This window comes from Pan troglodytes, chromosome 21, assembly GCF_028858775.2.
Source record: "Pan troglodytes isolate AG18354 chromosome 21, NHGRI_mPanTro3-v2.0_pri, whole genome shotgun sequence".
NCBI lineage: Eukaryota > Metazoa > Chordata > Mammalia > Primates > Hominidae > Pan > Pan troglodytes.
In genome coordinates, this window is record NC_072419.2 from 52,382,527 (window position 1) to 52,399,524 (window position 16,998).

Sequence of the window (16,998 nt, forward strand, 5' to 3'; positions counted from 1 at the left end):
GACGGAGTTTCACTATGTTGGCCAGGTTGGTCTCGAACTCCTGACCTCAAGTGATCTGCCCGCCTCGGCCTCCTAAAGTGCTGGATTACAGGCGTGAGCCACCGCGCCCGGCCCCACTCTTAATAAATGCCTGTCTCCAGGTGCTGGGTGGGAGGTGGGATGGAATGGAATGAGGTGAGGACGCATGGATGCATGGATGAATGGATGGGAAGTTGAGACGACGCGCCCACACGAGGGAATTTCCTTTGAAAGAGAGCGAAATTCTGAGTTGGGAAACTCTTCCTTGAAACGCCTCCCCATACCCCAGCTGTGGCCTTCCCGTTTTCTGCGTGGTGGTGTGGGGGGAACTTCCTCAGGACTCTCCGCAGTGGAGCCTCTTTCGGTTCTGCCAGGATACCTAGAGGCAGCGGAGAGCGGGGCAGGGAGGGGAAAACCGTGAGGGTCCCTGTGGCAGGCCCCAGCACCCATGGGATCTCTCTCCGGTCGCAGGAAGCAGGCTAGCTCCTAGCCCGCCTCGGCTTGGCCTTTGTGGGACCTGGGGGCAAAGAAGAAGGGCTGTCTCTGGGACCATGCCTCCTCCCGTACCCAGCAAGATGCGTCCCTAAACTCCCGGGGGAATTAGACTTGTGGGAATGTTCTGGGGAAACCCCTGCGCGGTGAATTGCTGGGGGCTCCGCCCCCCCGATAGGTGGACCGCGATTGGTCTTTGAAGACCCCGCCCCTTTCCTGGGCGGGGCCAAGGCTGGGGCAGGGGAGTCAGCAGAGGCCTCGCTCGGGCGCCCAGTGGTCCTGCCGCCTGGTCTCACCTCGCCATGGTTCGTCTGCCTCTGCAGTGCGTCCTCTGGGGCTGCTTGCTGACCGCTGTGAGTTGTTTTTGCCCCGACCAGACGGGAGTTGGGAGTGGGGAATGAGAAGGAAAGGGAAGGAAGACTTCGGGGAAGAGGCCTTCCTGGCTGATTTTTGTGGGGGCAGGAGGGTGGGTAGGAGCTGGGCAAGGTGCCCCCGCACCTGGCTGAATGGGGTGGGCTGCCTCTCTCTTCTCCCGGGCTGGGGTCCCGGGAGCGGCCTACAGGGGCCGCTCAGGGAAGGCACTGGCTGCCCAAGCGTGCCTAGACGGCCTGGACGGGTTTAGGGAGCCTCAGAGGCTGGCCACACAGAGACTGGTAGGGGGTTCGGAGGGCGGGAAGTGAGGCGGACCAAGGGAAGGGGCGGGTCTGGCCCGTTTCCTGTCCCCTTCTTATTGTGGACAGATGCCAGCCTCTGTAAGTAGTTATCATCTCCTTGCCAGCTGGGGCTGCCTTCTTCCAGGGCATCTTGTGGGAACAAGAGATGGGTGCAGAGGCCCAGGTACTTTTGTGAGAAGGCAAGGAGCTTTTAACATCGCCCTCCACCCCGAACCGTATCTTGGGTGTTCCAACCTAGGAGGAATCCCCAGGGCTTTGCCTTTTTCTCCTGAATTTAAGATGACATAGGAGACCCCTGGGGGAGATGAACAGTTTATGGGACACAATAAAGGGTTAGGAGACCAGAGTTCTGGTTGGCTCTGACCAGGGCTGGTGATCAGAGGGCTGGAGAAACCAGGGGTTTCTCCAGGCACCAGAGGGGCTCAGAGCCAACCAAGCATATCTCCGGGATTTTCAGAAGCCTACACTTGACTCACTTTTTGTTTAAATGTATTTTTGTAGTTCCTCATTCTGGAGGCTGGGAATCCCCCAAGTACCTGGCTCCTTCATCCCAGCCCCTCTGGCCTCCCCCTACTTTAGAGGGCTGTAGATTCCGGCCTGAAGCCTGGGCAGGAATGACCCATGGTATCAAGGAAAGCAAGGGAAGCAGCAAGGGAAGAGAGGGAGTGGGGAGGCTGCTTTGGTCCCAGAGCTTTCACTTTCACCCGAAGCAATGGCTCTTAGGGAACAGGGAGGCAGGGGGAGGGCGGAGCTGGAAAGAGGTAAAGGGGGGCCCTTGTGGTAGGAGTGGAGAAAGAGCCAGAGGAGGTGGGGTGAAGGGTGTGATCCAGGCTTCTCAAGAGCAGAGTTTGCCCTCATAACTCCCAACTTTGGCTCCAGGTAGAGGCTGGGCTGTGACAACAATGTCAGAAGCTATCTATTGAGGGCGTCTTGTGTGTCAGGCTCTGAGCCAAACACTGCCTGTTTTCTTTGTCTGATTTCTCACAACTCCTCCATTATACAGATGGGCAAATTGAGGCTCAGAAAGGGGGATTGTCTTGCCAAAGGTCTCATAGCTAGCTAATGGAAGAACCTGGTTGTGAATCTACATCTGCATGATTCCAGAGCCTGCCTCTCAGATAGTGAGAGTCTCCAAGCTCTGGTCCTGAGCTGTTTTGTGGCAGAAGGACCAGAACTATGGGGAGTGAGAACTGGAGATTGACAGACTTTTAGGGGAGCGTTTTATTTCTCATGTGTTTGAAGATGGTATCAAGGACTTTCCTATCTTTGGGAGTGTGGGAGCTCCACGTTCACAGGATGGTGTCTTGCAATGAGCTGCTGGGGGGCAGTAGCCTTTTCTACTTCCTTTCCCATTTTGGGTAAGACACATTTCTGTAAGTAATTTGCTGAGATACCCAGGTTGAATGAGAGCCACCAGTTAGGTAGGATTCTGGACAGCCAGCCAGGTAGCCGGGCTGCTTGCCATATATCATGCAAGCAGAAACAAATGAATGATAATTAAAATTGCCGTTTAATGAGCACCTACTATGTTCCTGACACTGTGCTAGGCCATATACATGTATTCTTTCTTATCTTCACAATCCAACCTGCAGGGCAGGCATTATTATTCCCATTTTAGAGATAGAGAAACTGAGGCTAAGAGAAGCAAAATAACTAGTAAGTGTTACAAAGTCAGGACTGGAGTCTAAAGCTGTCTGACTCTCAAACTTGTGTTCTTTTCACTGGCTGTTCCCAAACTGTGGGACAGTTTTAAGGAGCACATGGACATAGAATTAAACATACACTTACTTTACAGTTCTTTTAAAAATCCTTCTCATTTTTTCAAAGAGGAAGTCTCTGGAGCTAGAATAGAGTTAATGCCTCTCAAAGGCTTGCTAATCCTCCTTTTAAAACAAAAATCAAGAGCAGGCCTGGGAGGGCCTTCAACAAGCAAACAACCAGCTGGGTTTTAATAACCTTGTTTTGTTTCCCCAGAATTTATTTTTAGGGTTACCTTTTATTTATGAGAAGTGATACTGGTTCTTGTCTCTTGGCAATGATGTGAGGTTTACATTTAAAGTAAATGTACCGGCCAGGCACGGTGGCTCGTGCCTGTAATCCCAGCACTTTGGGAGGCCAAGGCAGTCAGATCACTTGAGGTCAGGAGTTTTAGATCAGCCTGGCCAACATGGTGAAACCCTGTCTCTACTAAAAATACATAAATTAGCTGAGCATAGTGGTACACACCTGTAATCCCAGCTACTCAGGAGGCTGAGGCTGGAGAATTGCTTGAACCCAGGAGATAGAGGTTGCAGTGGGCTGAGATGATGCCACTGCACTCCAGCCTGGGCGATGGAGCGAGACTCTGCCTCAAAAAATAAAATAAAAGTATTGAAATTAACAATAAGTAATTAATAGCATGGGTGGTACCTGGATGTAGTAAAATGGTGAAGATGAAACACAAGTTGATGGAGAGAGGGAGCATTGAGACCTGAGTTCTCATTTGGACTCTGTCACTGTGAGACTCTGGGCAAGTGACCCTCCTCTTTGGTGCTCAGTCTCAACTATCTGTAAAATGAAAGTGTGAGTTTACCCTTCCAGCTTTACATTCTAGCATTTTATGAGGGAAGGGCTGGATGAACAGATGATGAGGAGTTGGAGGAAGAAAACATGATGGGCTTTGGAAAGGAGCAGGAAGGGAAGCAGAAGAATAGGAGGAAGAGGCCAAGTGCTAAACATAGCCCCAAACAGCACTGGGACCAGCTGAAGTCAGCCAGCTTCAGGACTCCAGGGGAGCTGCTGGAGTCCCCATATCCTATGGGATCTTTGGGAAGAGGAATGACTCAGGCATCAAGCCCCAAGGAATTCTGTTCAGTTCAGAGAATATTGTGAGTTGACAGTACCATTGCTTTGTAAAAATACCAGAATGATTCTCTGGGTGCGATTATAATCAGCTCAGTTGACAATTTACTTGAAAACAGACATGGCAAATATCATGCAGGTTCCACTTTCTGTTTTGACTTGCACTTCAGTTTGCAGCCTCTGTCCTGGATGACTTTTACCTTTCTGCTGAAGAAGTTGCAACGGAGATTTCAAGATCCCTTCAAATTGCACAATTCTGTTTTTAGGTCCATCCAGAACCACCCACTGCATGCAGAGAAAAACAGTACCTAATAAACAGTCAGTGCTGTTCTTTGTGCCAGCCAGGTGAGATGCCAACCCTCTAGCCCCATCATGGAGTCCCCCTTTGCTTTGGTGGCAGACGCAGACCCCATATGTTAACTGTAAACTCAAATCTGAAACGACCCACTTCCCAGCCCTGCTTCACTGTCAGAATGTTCTGGTTCCCTCTCTACCAGGTAAACCTCTGTCTACCCTGAACTAGGGATCCCAGCTTCTCCATCTTCCTCGCCTGACTATGAAGGATCCAAGACCTTCATCTTTGAATCCCCTACCCTAAAGCCTGGCCTGATCATTGTGTGGTTAGTGTCTGACTCATGGAGTTGGCCAGAGCCCTCCCTCATTTCCTGATGTTTTCCAGGACAGAAACTGGTGAGTGACTGCACAGAGTTCACTGAAACGGAATGCCTTCCTTGCGGTGAAAGCGAATTCCTAGACACCTGGAACAGAGAGACACACTGCCACCAGCACAAATACTGCGACCCCAGTGCGTGCGCTGTTGGGAAAGGGACGCTTGGGAACCGGGCTGATATTCCCGACAATGCAGCCATTCTAATTTTATGTAGCCAGGGTCTGCTCTGATTGGTTGGAGTCCGGGCTGTACTGATCATTAAATGATTTGATTGCCATCTCTACTTGGAAGAGGGTCTGAGGAAGGAAGAGCAGGCAATGTGGGGAGTGAGGCTCAGAGCATGGCCCAGCAGGGGGTTCCCATCCTTCCTGCCCTTCTCTTCTCAGACCTAGGGCTTCGGGTCCAGCAGAAGGGCACCTCAGAAACAGACACCATCTGCACCTGTGAAGAAGGCCGGCACTGTACGAGTGAGGCCTGTGAGAGCTGTGTCCTGCACCGCTCATGCTCGCCCGGCTTTGGGGTCAAGCAGATTGGTAAGTGGCTCATCTGGGAATCAGTTTTGGAGGGGGACAGAGGAGCTTAGGGCCCAAGGTGAGGGGCTGGGCAGTGGGCACTTAGCCCCAGAGGCAGAGGAAGCAGAGGCTCCAACCTATGTCGGTATCCCCACTGGAGTGAGCTGCAGACGGGACCTTGTTCATTCTGCCTTCTGCCATGGGGATCTGCCTTTGAAGGGCAATGGGAGAAGTCCTCCTGGGGACTGCAGCTCTCGGGGGCAGTACCACATCGGGGGAAGAGTGCTCAAGGCAGGAGCTCTTCCCGTCCTGCCTGGCCACTGGCTGCCTTGTGAGCCGGACAGGTGGTCCACTGTGATGGTTAATGTCCCCCTCCCCACCCACTCCCAGCTACAGGGGTTTCTGATACCATCTGCGAGCCCTGCCCAGTCGGCTTCTTCTCCAATGTGTCATCTGCTTTCGAAAAATGTCACCCTTGGACAAGGTATAAGCACTCATCCCTTGTGTTTCCTGCTCTAAGAGTGGCATGGAGCTGCCTCCATTCTCTCCAGCCACCTGTCCTGTCCCTGCTCCCAGAGGTCCACACACACTCATGTACTTGTGAAGCATCTGCAGAGTGACCTCATGGCCGACCAGACAGGCACATTTCCACATTTTTTTTGCCTGCTGTCTCTTTGAGGTAATAGACACTGTTGATCTCTCGCTTCATGAGAGCCTCCTATCTTGGGGGTATTGGGACACTTATTTTAGCTTTCCTTCTGCCCCTCCTGCTTCTCCTCAGTTTTCCTCGTCTTGCTTTCACCTTACCTGGCTTTCTAGGGCTTTCTGGGCTCTGGGTGCTCACTCTGAGGGCCTTCCTCTCTTACCTCCAACTCCAAACCCACACCAGGTCCTGCCACTGGCTGTCTACGTGTTTTGGGAATTTACTCACTGTCTCCACTGTTGTCACTTTAGTTTGGGCCTCATCACTGTGGTCTGGGTGATGCCTTTTCTGCCTCCTGGCCTCCCTGCCTCTGGTCTCTCCCCTCCTGCTGGTTCTGTCTCTATCCTCTTGCCAACATGAGCGTTCGACAGTTTCTTTCAAATCATGACACTCTCCTATTTGAGATGCTTCCTGTCTCTCTGTTGGAACTAAGCCTCCTTAGCATGGCACCCAACCTTCCTGTTGCATTTCCTGCTCTCTTTCCTGCATCGCATAGCTTCATGCTACTTGCAATCCTCTGAACACACTGTTCATTCTCTTCCATCAAACTCATCTGCCCGGAATACCTTAAACATGGGCCCCAGGCCAGGCGCGGTGGCTCTTGCCTGTAATCCCAGCACTTTGGAGGCCAAGGCGGGTGGATCACTTGAGGTCAGGAGTTCAAGACCAGCCAGCACAACATGGTGAAAACCCATCTCTACCAAAAAATTAGCTGGGTGTGGTGGTGGGCGCCTGTAATCCCAGCTCCTCGGGAGGCTGAGGCTGAGGCTGAGGCTGAGGCAGGAGAATCACTTGAACCCGGAAGGTGGAGGTTGCAGTGAGCCAAGATAGCGCCACTGCACTCCAGCCTGGGCAACAGAGCGACATTCTGTCTCAAAAAACAAACACCTGCCCCATTAACTTTTTGCATTTGATTTTTAAAACTGGGCAAGATGGGCACATGGGACAGAAGGCACAAAAGAGCCAAAGCGATGTCTTTCTCCCATCCCTGCCCCTTAGCCTCCCAGTTCTTTCGGGAGGGAGCCATTGTTCCTTGCATATCCTTCCAGAGATTCTACATATAAACAAACCAACACACACACACACACACACACAAACACACACAAAATTTCCCTCCTTTTACTTTTGCACAAATAGGAGTATACCATATACATTTTATTTGTTAACTGTCTGCCTTTCCCTAATAGATTGAAAATTCCTTAAATGTAGATACTTGGCCTTTTTTTTTTCTTCCATTGATACATCCCCTATACCTGGAACAGTACCTGACGCATGGTAGGTGCTTACATTTTTACTGATAAATGTTGACTGATAACTGGAGGCACCACTGGTATAGTTTTTTTTTTTTTTTTTTGAGACAGAGTCTCGCTCTGTCGCCCAGGCTGGAGTGCAGTGGCGCAATCTCGGCTCACTGCAAGCTCTGCCTCCCAGGTTCACGCCATTCTCCTGCCTCAGCCTCCTGAGTAGCTGGGACTATAGGCGCCCACCAACACACCCGGCTAATTTTTTTGTATTTTTAGTAGAGACGGCGTTTCACCGTGTTAGCCAGGATGGTCTCGATCTCCTGACCTTGTGATCCGCCTGCCTTGGCCTCCCAAAGTGCTGGGATTACAGGCGTGAGCCACCGTGCCCTGCCACCAGTGGTATAGTATTAATGGAATCAGTGCATTAGCTTACGTATCTGATTACAGCTCAGTAAGTGTGTGACCCTCACTGAGCCTCAATCTCCTCATCTGAAAAATGGGAATGACCTTCATTTCACAAGACTTGAGCTAAAAACATGTAAAGTGTATTGTAAATTCCTGAATGCTCTACTCATGTAAGACTAAAGTAGGCCGGGCGTGGTGGCTCACACCTGTAATTGCAGCACTTTGGGAGGCCGAGGTGGGCGGATCATGAGGTCAAGAGATCGAGACCATCCTGGCTAATATGGTAAAACCCTGTCTCTACTAAAAATACAAAAATTAGCTGGGCGTGGTGACGCACGTCTTTAGTCCCAGCTACTTGGGAGGCGGAGGCAGGAGAATCGCTTGAACCTGGGAGGTGGAGGTTGCAGTGAGCTGAGATCGCGCCACTGCATTCCAGCCAGTCTGGCGAAAGAGCGAGACTCTGTCTCAAAAAAAAAAAAAAAAAAAAAAAAAAGACTAAAGTACATGGTTTCTTCAAAGCTTCTCTCTCTTTCTCCCACCTTAGATGATTTTTCCTTTGCAATGTCCTGTGTCCATTCCGCCCCACTCCTCCTGGGGCCACCTGGACCAGGTCTTCATCATCTCATATCTATATGTTTGCTGTGTCTCCTGGCTGGCCACTCTTCTGTAATTTCTCCTCCTCTGAGCTCTCTGGGCAGCTGAATCTTCTCACTAGTGAAGTCGCCTGGTTGGATGCTGATGAGACTGACCAGCTGAATCCAGTTGAAAACTTCACACTTGGCAGTGATCTGGTTCTAAAGACACAATTTTCCATAGTTTCCTAACACCATCCTGCATGCCACCTGCCTTATTTCCCCACATCACATCGTCCCACTTAGCGGGACTGCACTGCTGATCCAAATTTTACATCCTTTAGGGCCCACTCAGGTTGTATGTCCTCAGGGAAGTCTTTCTGGAAGACCCTTAAAGCAGAGGTTCTCAACAGGGGGCAGTTTTGCTCCCTGTGGAATGTTTGCCAATGTCTGGACACATTTCATTCGTCACAAATGGAGAGGGGGATGCTACAGGGATCTGGCAGATAGAGGCCAGGGATGCTGCTGAACATCTGCAATGCATAGGACAGCCCACCCCCACCCCCACACCCCCAGTAAATAATGATCCAGCCCAAGTGTCACTGGTGCTGACGTTGAGTAACCCTATCTTAAGCTGAACTCATCATCTCTCCATTCCAGCCTTGGTGGATTCTGTCTCCTCTGAACCATTCCCATCTCACTTTAGCCTACCTAGATCACAAAGCTTGGCACTCATTATAGACTCCCCTATTTATTACTCCTTCAAGATGTGCAAGAATCTTTTCTCTGCACTTTTAAGTTCTGTAAGAAGAGTCTGTGTCGTTCCTATAATAACCAGCATAGGACGTTGCACGTGTTGTGTGCTCAGTGAACCTGGATTTGTTGATTGTTGACTGACTCACTCTAGAGTTGGAAATCTTATGCTTGGGGAAACTTAATATCTCTTTCTTTCTCTGTGTGTGTGCATTTGTGCACGTGTCTGTGCATAGCTGTGAGACCAAAGACCTGGTTGTGCAACAGGCAGGCACAAACAAGACTGATGTTGTCTGTGGTGAGTCGTGGACAATGGGCCCTGGAGAAAGCCTAGGAAGGTGGGAACTGAAGGGGGAGATGAGGCACACAGGAACACTGGATGGGAAAAGGGGGAGGGGAGGCAGTTTGTGGGTGTGGTATCACAGCTCTGCCACTTATCTTGGGAGTCTGGGCAAATCACTTCCCCTCTGTTAGCCTCAGTTTCTTCATCTGTAAAATGGGATGATAACAGCACTTCCTTAGTAGGTTTTGATTTTAGAGTGAGAAGGTTGGCCTACAGTAAAGATCAGATAATGTAAATCAGTGAAAAAGGTCAGGGGTAAGAAAATTACATTCTCTTTACCTAATGCTAAATGACCAGTTAATGGGTGCAGCACACCAACATGGTACATGTATACATATGTAACAAACCTGCACATTATGCACATGTACCCTAAAGCTTAAAGTATAATAATAATAAAATTTAAAAAAAAAGAAAAATACATTCTCTTTGCTTTTTCTCAAAATGTACTTTCCTCTTTGTAGGGCTGGGACTAGAATGAGGTGAGCAAGGCACTTGCCCTCGGGCGCAATATTTAAGAAGGTGCCATAAAAGTGTAGTAATCAAGGTAAATTCATTTTTTTGATGCAATATTTTTAAAAATAAAAATTAATGCAAAGAAATCCATGATGAGCAAGATAGCAACATTTTAAATAAAGAATAGGATCCGACCCTGTGTTTGCATGACCCTGCCTCACTCACCTCACCCTAATCCTGGCCCTGGTTCCAGTAAAACGAATAGGCAGCCAGCCTGCAGGCCGTAGTTTGCTGACTTGGTGTCCGCCTGATGATTTTCAAAATATGGCATTAAAAGAATGTTTACCTTGATGACTGAGTGTTTTGGACATCCTTTTCAATTTTGTCCTGAAACAATTTCATCCCTTGCCTCACGCTAGTCTCCGCCTTGCCTTTTGGTCTTTCTTTTATTTTCCCACTTTGAAAAAAAAATTCGGCATGAGAAATACTTTACCTTTCCCCTCCACTCTTCTATACCAAAAGCAACATGCAGACATGAATCATGCTAGACCTCGGCATTGGGCAGAGAGCAGGGAGTGGCGGGGAGCATGGTGAGCAGGTGGTGACAGCCACTGCCACCACTCGCTTCTAGATGGTTCCCAGGTGGGGAGGCTGCCAACTGGAACCCAGTCTTCCCAGTTTGTAAGAGAAATCAGATGTCTAGGTTTGAATATGTGATCTCCCAGTTTAAAAATGTCAGCAAATATTTCCAAACGTTAAGAAAATGTTCTGGCTCCTTTAAAGACATCTGCCAGCCACATTTCCCCAAGGACCGCGGTTTGAACCTTCTGATGTAGATGAGCTCTGACATTGGAAGATTCTGGAGTCTGACAAGTCACAGCAGGTTGAGGGTAGGGAGAAACTGCAGGTGAGGGGTGCATGCTGAAGTCCTGATTTCTCCAGGTCCCCAGGATCGGCTGAGAGCCCTGGTGGTGATCCCCATCATCTTCGGGATCCTGTTTGCCATCCTCTTGGTGCTGGTCTTTATCAGTGAGTCCTCAGGTGGGGAGGTGATGGGGGAGGGAGGGGAGACCACCTGTTTCTTATCTGGCCTCTCCAACTCCCCATCCTTTTTTTTTTTTTTTCTCTAGAAAAGGTGGCCAAGAAGCCAACCAATAAGGTAGGTCACCCCTGAGAACCGGGACAGAGTTTTGACAAACTGGGAAGATGGCCTCACGGTTGCCTATGGGGCAGTAAAACTGATTCAGAGTCTGTCTCTGCAGCCAGTGGGGTGGCAGCAGAATCGGGGACTGTCATCCCCACCCACCATGCTCCTTCCATCCAGAGCTCAATCCCCCACAGAACTGCCCCTGGCACCACTGGCAGAGCCTAACACTGGCTGTTCTTCACTCCTTTCCTGGCATTCAACGCGTGGGGAGCTGCATCTTTGGGCCTTGGGGCTGGGTCAAATGGGTGGGAGCAAATGTGGCAGCCCCTTAAGCCCACTGGCTCCCACTCTGGAAGCTCTTCGTCGCCCGTGGTGTGGCCAGCAGGGGGCAGGAGGCACCCGAGGAATCAGCACTGACCCGCCGTCTGGGAAGGGCGAGTGCTTGGGGAAGGGATCCGCTTCCCAGGGAGGGGCTCCTCAGAGGCACAGCTGCCCCTGCTGCTGGGGGTGACCTAACACCTTGCCTCTCCAGGCCCCCCACCCCAAGCAGGAACCCCAGGAGATCAATTTTCCCGACGATCTTCCTGGCTCCAACACTGCCGCTCCAGTGCAGGAGACTTTACATGGATGCCAACCGGTCACCCAGGAGGATGGCAAAGAGAGTCGCATCTCAGTGCAGGAGAGACAGTGAGGCTGCACCCACCCAGGAGTGTGGCCACGTGGGCAAACAGGCAGTTGGCCAGAGAGCCTGGTGCTGCTGCTGCTGTGGCGTGAGGGTGAGGGGCTGGCACTGACTGGGCATAGCTCCCCGCTTCTGCCTGCACCCCTGCAGTTTGAGACAGGAGACCTGGCACTGGATGCAGGAACAGTTCACCTTGAAGAACCTCTCACTTCACCCTGGAGCCCATCCAGTCTCCCAACTTGTATTAAAGACAGAGGCAGAAGTTTGGTGGTGGTGGTTGGGGGGTATGGTTTAGTAATATCCACCAGACCTTCCGATCCAGCAGTTTGGTGCCCAGAGAGGCATCATGGTGGCTTCCCTGCACCCAGGAAGCCATATACGCAGATGCCCATTGCAGCATTGTTTGTGATAGTGAACAACTGGAAGCTGCTTAACTGTCCATCAGCAGGAGACTGGCTAAATAAAATTAGAATATATTTATACAACAGAATCTCAAAAACACTGTCGAGTAAGGAAAAAAAAGCATGCTGCTGAATGACGGGTATGGAACTTTTTTAAAAAGTACATGCTTTTATGTATGTATATTGCCTATGGATATATGTATAAATACAATATGCATCATATATTGATGTATAACAAGGGTTCTGGAAGGGTACACAGAAAACCCACAGCTCGAAGAGTGGTGACGTCTGGGGTGGGGAAGAAGGGTCTGGGGGAGGGTTGGTTAAAGGGAGATTTGGCTTTCCCATAATGCTTCATCATTTTTCCCAAAAGGAGAGTGAATTCACATAATGCTTATGTAATTAAAAAATCATCAAACATGTAAAAAGAAAAACGGGGGCGAACATGCTGGGTGACATGAGCTGTTTAACCTGCTGTCAGGCTCACGGAATGAGGGCATTTTCTGTAGATAAATAAGAATGTCCCCAGGCTGCTGCCCCTCCAGGGTGGTTTCCATGTGTGCTCACATGTGGTATTGAGATTGCAAAGTGCTCTTCCCATTTGATTCATGTTCACAAAAATAGCGTTCCCCAGCAGGGTGGGTCTGCATCCCTCCCTCTTTTACAGAGGTGGAAATGAGGTCCAGAGAGGCGAAGTGACTTGCCTGCGGTCACACAGCGGTGTCTGGTGGTGCCATGCTCAGAGCTCCTCACTCTGGGTCCTGAGCTCCTCCCAGATCTGCCTGCTGTCTGGAAGCGACATCTGTAGCTCCTTCCCAGGGAGATCCTGGGTCTCTCACCGCCTTCTGACCTCCCTGTGGCTGCAGGAGCTACTGCTTCTCGGTCAGATGGTATCCCCTTCCCCCCAGCAGTATCTCAGGATAAAAATAAACCATCCTGTTCTCTTTTCCTGCTGAGCCAACTGAGGGGGAGCCTAGCCAGGAGGAGCGGCAGATGGAGTGGGAGCAGAGGGGAGGGGAGGGGAGGAAGGTTGGAGGACAAGGAGGAGAAGGAAGAGCAATGCAAAGTGCCATGCAGAACCCTGGCACAAAGGTTCGAGGTGAGGTTTAACCCAGGGGTCTCAGCCTTTCCCAGGAAAGAACCTGCTTTGGATTTCCCCAACACATCCTGCTGGCTGGAGGGTGTGGGGCAATGGGGGGCAAGGGGAGATGTGGAGAGGGCTTATCCCAGTGGAGGCTGTGAGGGCAGCTGGGAGCCAAGAGAGGGGCACCTGGCTTGGCAGGCTTCCCAGAAGAGCTTCAAGAACCATTTGGATACACCAGGTGGAGGCCTTTGGTTTAGAAAGTGGAGCAAAGTGGTGGTGGCGGGGAAGGGGAACTTTGGGACCTAATTCTTGTCTCTTATCTAGAGCCTAAGAGTGAGTGTTGTTCACTTCTTTGGTGGTATGGTGGACAGAGACCAAAGACCCACGCCTGCCACAGATCATCTGTGTGGCCTTGGATGAGTCACTTTCACTGCTTCACTTCTCAGATTCCCTATCTGACAAATGGTGACAATATCTGCAGCAGACGCTATTGATGCCTCCTGTGTTCTCTTCTAGGTCAGAGCTTCTCAGAGTGTGGGTCAGGCGCGGTGGCTCACGTCTGTAATCCCAGCACTCTGGGAGGCTTAGGTGGGCAGATAACCTAAGGTCAGGAGTTCGAGACCAGCCTGACCAACAGGGCAAAACCCCGTCTCTACTAAAAATACAAAAATTAGCCAGGCCTGATGGCGGGTGCCTGTAATCCCAGCTACTTGGGAGGCTGAGGCAGAAGAATCACTTGAACCCGGGAGGCGGAGGTTGCAGTGAGCCGAGATCATGCCACTGTACTCCAGCCTGGGCAACAGAGTGAAACTCCATCTAAAATAACAACAACAACAATAGCAACAACAACAACAAAACTTGAGCGTGTATCTGGACCACCTGCAAGGTGGTCCTCTCCACTATTTTCAGAACTGGAAGGATCCTTAGAACTCCTAGGGACCCATCATGCATCCAGGAACAAAAGCCCAGAACTGAGTAACTTTCCTGAGGCCACATAGAAAGCTCCTGGCCAATCTCTATTTAGAACCAGAACGTGCTAACGCTGCCAAGAATAACCACCTCTTCTTGTTAAAGATCATGGGGCCCCACCTTCTGTGTTTCTGATTCTGTGGGTCTGGGATGGAGATCAAGAATTTGCATTCTAACAAGTTTCCCAAGTGGTATTGATGCTGCTGGCCCAGGGTTTATACTTGGGGAACTACTGCCTTCATATTTCTTTCTTTCTTTCTTTTTTGTTTTTTGAGGTGTTGTCTTGCTATGTTGCCCAGGCTGGAGTGCAGTGGTGCCACCCCAGCTCACTGCAACCTCCATCTCCCAGGTTCAAGTGACTCTCCTGCCTCAGCCTCCGAAGTACCTGGGACTATAGGTGTGCGCCACCATGCCTAGTTAATTTTTTGTATTTTTAGTAGAGACAGGGGTTTCACCATGTTGTCCAGGCTGGTCTTGAACTCCTCACCTCAAGTGATCCTCCCGCCTCGGCCTCCCAAAATGCTGGGATTACAGGGTGAGCCACCGCGCCCAGCCAGCATTCATATTCCTATACTGTGTAAGCAGCCAGTTTCTGACTGCAAGCACTGAGGATCACTTGCCTCAGGGCTTTTCCAGGTCTTGAAAACATGCTTGGTGCAGAGGCAGGCCAGGTAAGCTGTAGATGGGGGAGTTAATTCCCCGAAGTACTCTCAGCCAGCCAAGGTTGAAAGTGGGAGGATAAATACTCAAGCTTCCTTGCCCTTGGGAGGGACAAATGTGAGCTGTGTTCTACAGTGTCTCCGAGGCTCCCTGGAGGGACTGAGCTATGGAACCTCCAGTGGGCACTCTGCACTGATTCCCATCCTTTCCCTGTCTCACATCCCCTCTCCACCACTGGTGCTTCCCGGGTTCAACTCCCAAATAAACGACCTGCATTCATCCCTAGTCTCAGGATCTGCTTCTGGGAGAAGTTCCCCCTGAGAATCAGCAGAGCCCATGCACAACAATGTGCAATTTTGTTTTTCTTAGCGTCCCTAATGAAGGGAAGAGGTGGTTATTCTTGGCAGCGTTAGCACGTTCTGGTTCTAAATAGAGATTGGCCAGGAGCTTTCTATATGGCCTCAGGAAAGTTACTCAGTTCTGGGCTTTTGTCCCCGGATGCATGATGGGTCCCTAGGAGTTCTAAGGATCCTTCCAGTTCTGAAAATAGCGGAGAGGACCAACCTCTTCAGGGTGTAGGGTCCTGCCCGGTGCGTGGACGAAGGGGGTGGCTGTGAGGCGCGCATCAGCCAGAAGGTGGCGCCAAGGTAACGCCCGAAGACCCTGGCGGCGGCTTGGACGCCCTGAGTAAAGTTGGGTTTGCTGACTCGCCCCACACCCGCCCACACTTGGAAGAGGAGACCTTTCTTCCCTTGGCCCCATCAGCCTAAGCCTCCTGAAGCTTCTACTCTGCAACTTCATCCATTCCCAGGTCTCATCCTTGTCATGAATACTTCCTTCCTTAACAAATATCAGCTGCGGTCCCACTGTGTGCCCCATCCGGAGCTAGGGTTGTGCACAGTGACACTGCTAAGACACTGATTGAGTGCTCACTGTGTGCTAGACACAGCGCTAAGGACTTTGCATGCATTGCCTTAATCTTTATGACAGCCCTGCGTAAGACGTAGTCTCTTACAATACACTTTTTACAGATGAGATGCAGAAGTCAAATGACTCGCTAAAGTCTCGAGAGTTAGAGCTGGAATTTGGACCTAACTAGGTTGACTCAAAAGCCTGTGGTTTTTGCTCATTCAGTGAGTAGGAAAGTAGGCACATGTTGCGGGGTGATATAAACTCATGCCCGCAGGGGCTGGAGAAAGGGCTGGGAGGCAAGTCAGGTGGCAGACGCTAGGCAAAATGGAGAGGCTCTGCCCATCTTTGGGGGACAGCCTCCATTGGCTCCTTCCAATGGTTGCCCAGCAGGAATGAGGGTTGCAGATTGTCTGGAATCTGGATTTTTTTTTTTTTTTTTTTTTTTTTTGAGACAGAGTCTCGCTGTGTCGTCGCCCAGGCTGGAGTGCAGTGGCGTGATCTCGGCTCACTGCAAGCTCCGCCTTCCAGGTTCATGCCATTCTCCTGCCTCAGCCTCCCGAGTAGCTGGGACTACAGGCGCCCACCACCATGCCTGGTTAATTTTTTGTATTTTTAGTGGCGATGGAGTTTCACCATGTTAGCCAGGTTGGTCTCGATCTCGTGACCTCGTGATCTGCCCACCTCGGCCTCTGAAAGTGCTGGGATTACAGGCATGAGACACCATGCCAGGCCTGGAATCTGGATTTTTATGTGAACTCTTACTATTTTTAAATTCCAAAAATTGGTCAAAAAATCTACAAAAGTGGCCGGGCGTTGTGCTCACACTTGTAATCCCAGCACTTTGGGAGGCTGAGGCAGGCAGATCACCTGTGGTCAGGAGTTCAAGACCAGCCTGGCCAACATGGTGAAACCCCATCTCTGCTAAAAATACAACAAAATTTGTGGTCATGGTGGTGCGTGCCTGTAATCCCTGCTACTCAGGAAGCTGAGGCAGGAGAATTGCTTGAACCCTGGAGGTGGAGGTTGCAGTGAGCCGAGATTGCACCACTGCAGTCCAGCCTGGGCAACAAGAGCGAAACTCTGTCTAAAAAAAAACCAAAAAAAAAAAAAAACAAAAAAACCCACAAAAGCTTGGTGAGAGCACGGGAAAGCATGTCACAGACGGCTGGGATTAAAAGAGACTGGAAACTTCCCTGTGTCCTATCCTTTTGTTTTTATACGTGGGGAAACAGAGGCACTGAGAAAGTCCAGAGCTGGCTCAGGCAACATGTCCTAGGCAGCTTGTCTCTCTCTGCGCCCAGCCAGGAGTTGAAGAGCCCCTGAAGGCTTAGGATCCACCCTGTGCACCCCAGGTAACCAGGGCCTAAGGCATTGATGCTCTGGGACTGAGGGACTTCCCTTGGGAGAGGCCTAGTTGTGTGTAGATGTCCTCCTCATTCTATGAACAGTCCCCCGACACTCCC

The 16,998-nt window shown here is 50.5% G+C and overlaps 1 protein-coding gene across 10 annotated transcripts; it reads left to right on the top strand.

Moving 5' to 3' along the window:
* Positions 1-374: 374 nt before the first annotated feature.
* Positions 375-11,999, top strand: CD40 (CD40 molecule). Of its 10 annotated transcripts, none has more exons than XM_016938026.4 (9): positions 375-863; positions 4,292-4,370; positions 4,705-4,830; positions 5,082-5,228; positions 5,598-5,691; positions 9,121-9,182; positions 10,623-10,709; positions 10,811-10,839; positions 11,360-11,999. In XM_016938026.4, exons 1-9 carry the CDS (start codon positions 813-815, stop codon positions 11,516-11,518), a joined length of 834 nt encoding a protein of 277 aa, XP_016793515.1. In that variant the 5' UTR covers positions 375-812; the 3' UTR covers positions 11,519-11,999. The 10 variants fall into 10 exon arrangements, with proteins under 10 accessions (XP_016793515.1, XP_016793517.1, XP_016793516.1 ...); XM_016938028.3 differs by having other exon boundaries at positions 715-863; positions 9,121-9,222; positions 10,623-10,721; XM_016938027.3 differs by having other exon boundaries at positions 715-863; positions 9,121-9,222.
* The last annotated feature ends 4,999 nt before the right edge of the window (positions 12,000-16,998 follow it).

What these genes read in the sequence shown, in the direction of transcription:
- CD40 (XM_016938023.3), top strand. Translation starts at nt 813, where the DNA reads ATGGTTCGTCTGCCTCTGCAGTGCGTCCTCTGGGGCTGCTTGCTGACC. An exon ending in AAATGTCACCCTTGGACAAG is followed by an intron (nt 5,692 to 9,120) that starts GTATAAGCACTC and finishes GTCTGTGCATAG; the next exon opens with CTGTGAGACCAAAGACCTGG. An exon ending in CTTGGTGCTGGTCTTTATCA is followed by an intron (nt 10,710 to 10,815) that starts GTGAGTCCTCAG and finishes TCTCTAGAAAAG; the next exon opens with GTGGCCAAGAAGCCAACCAA.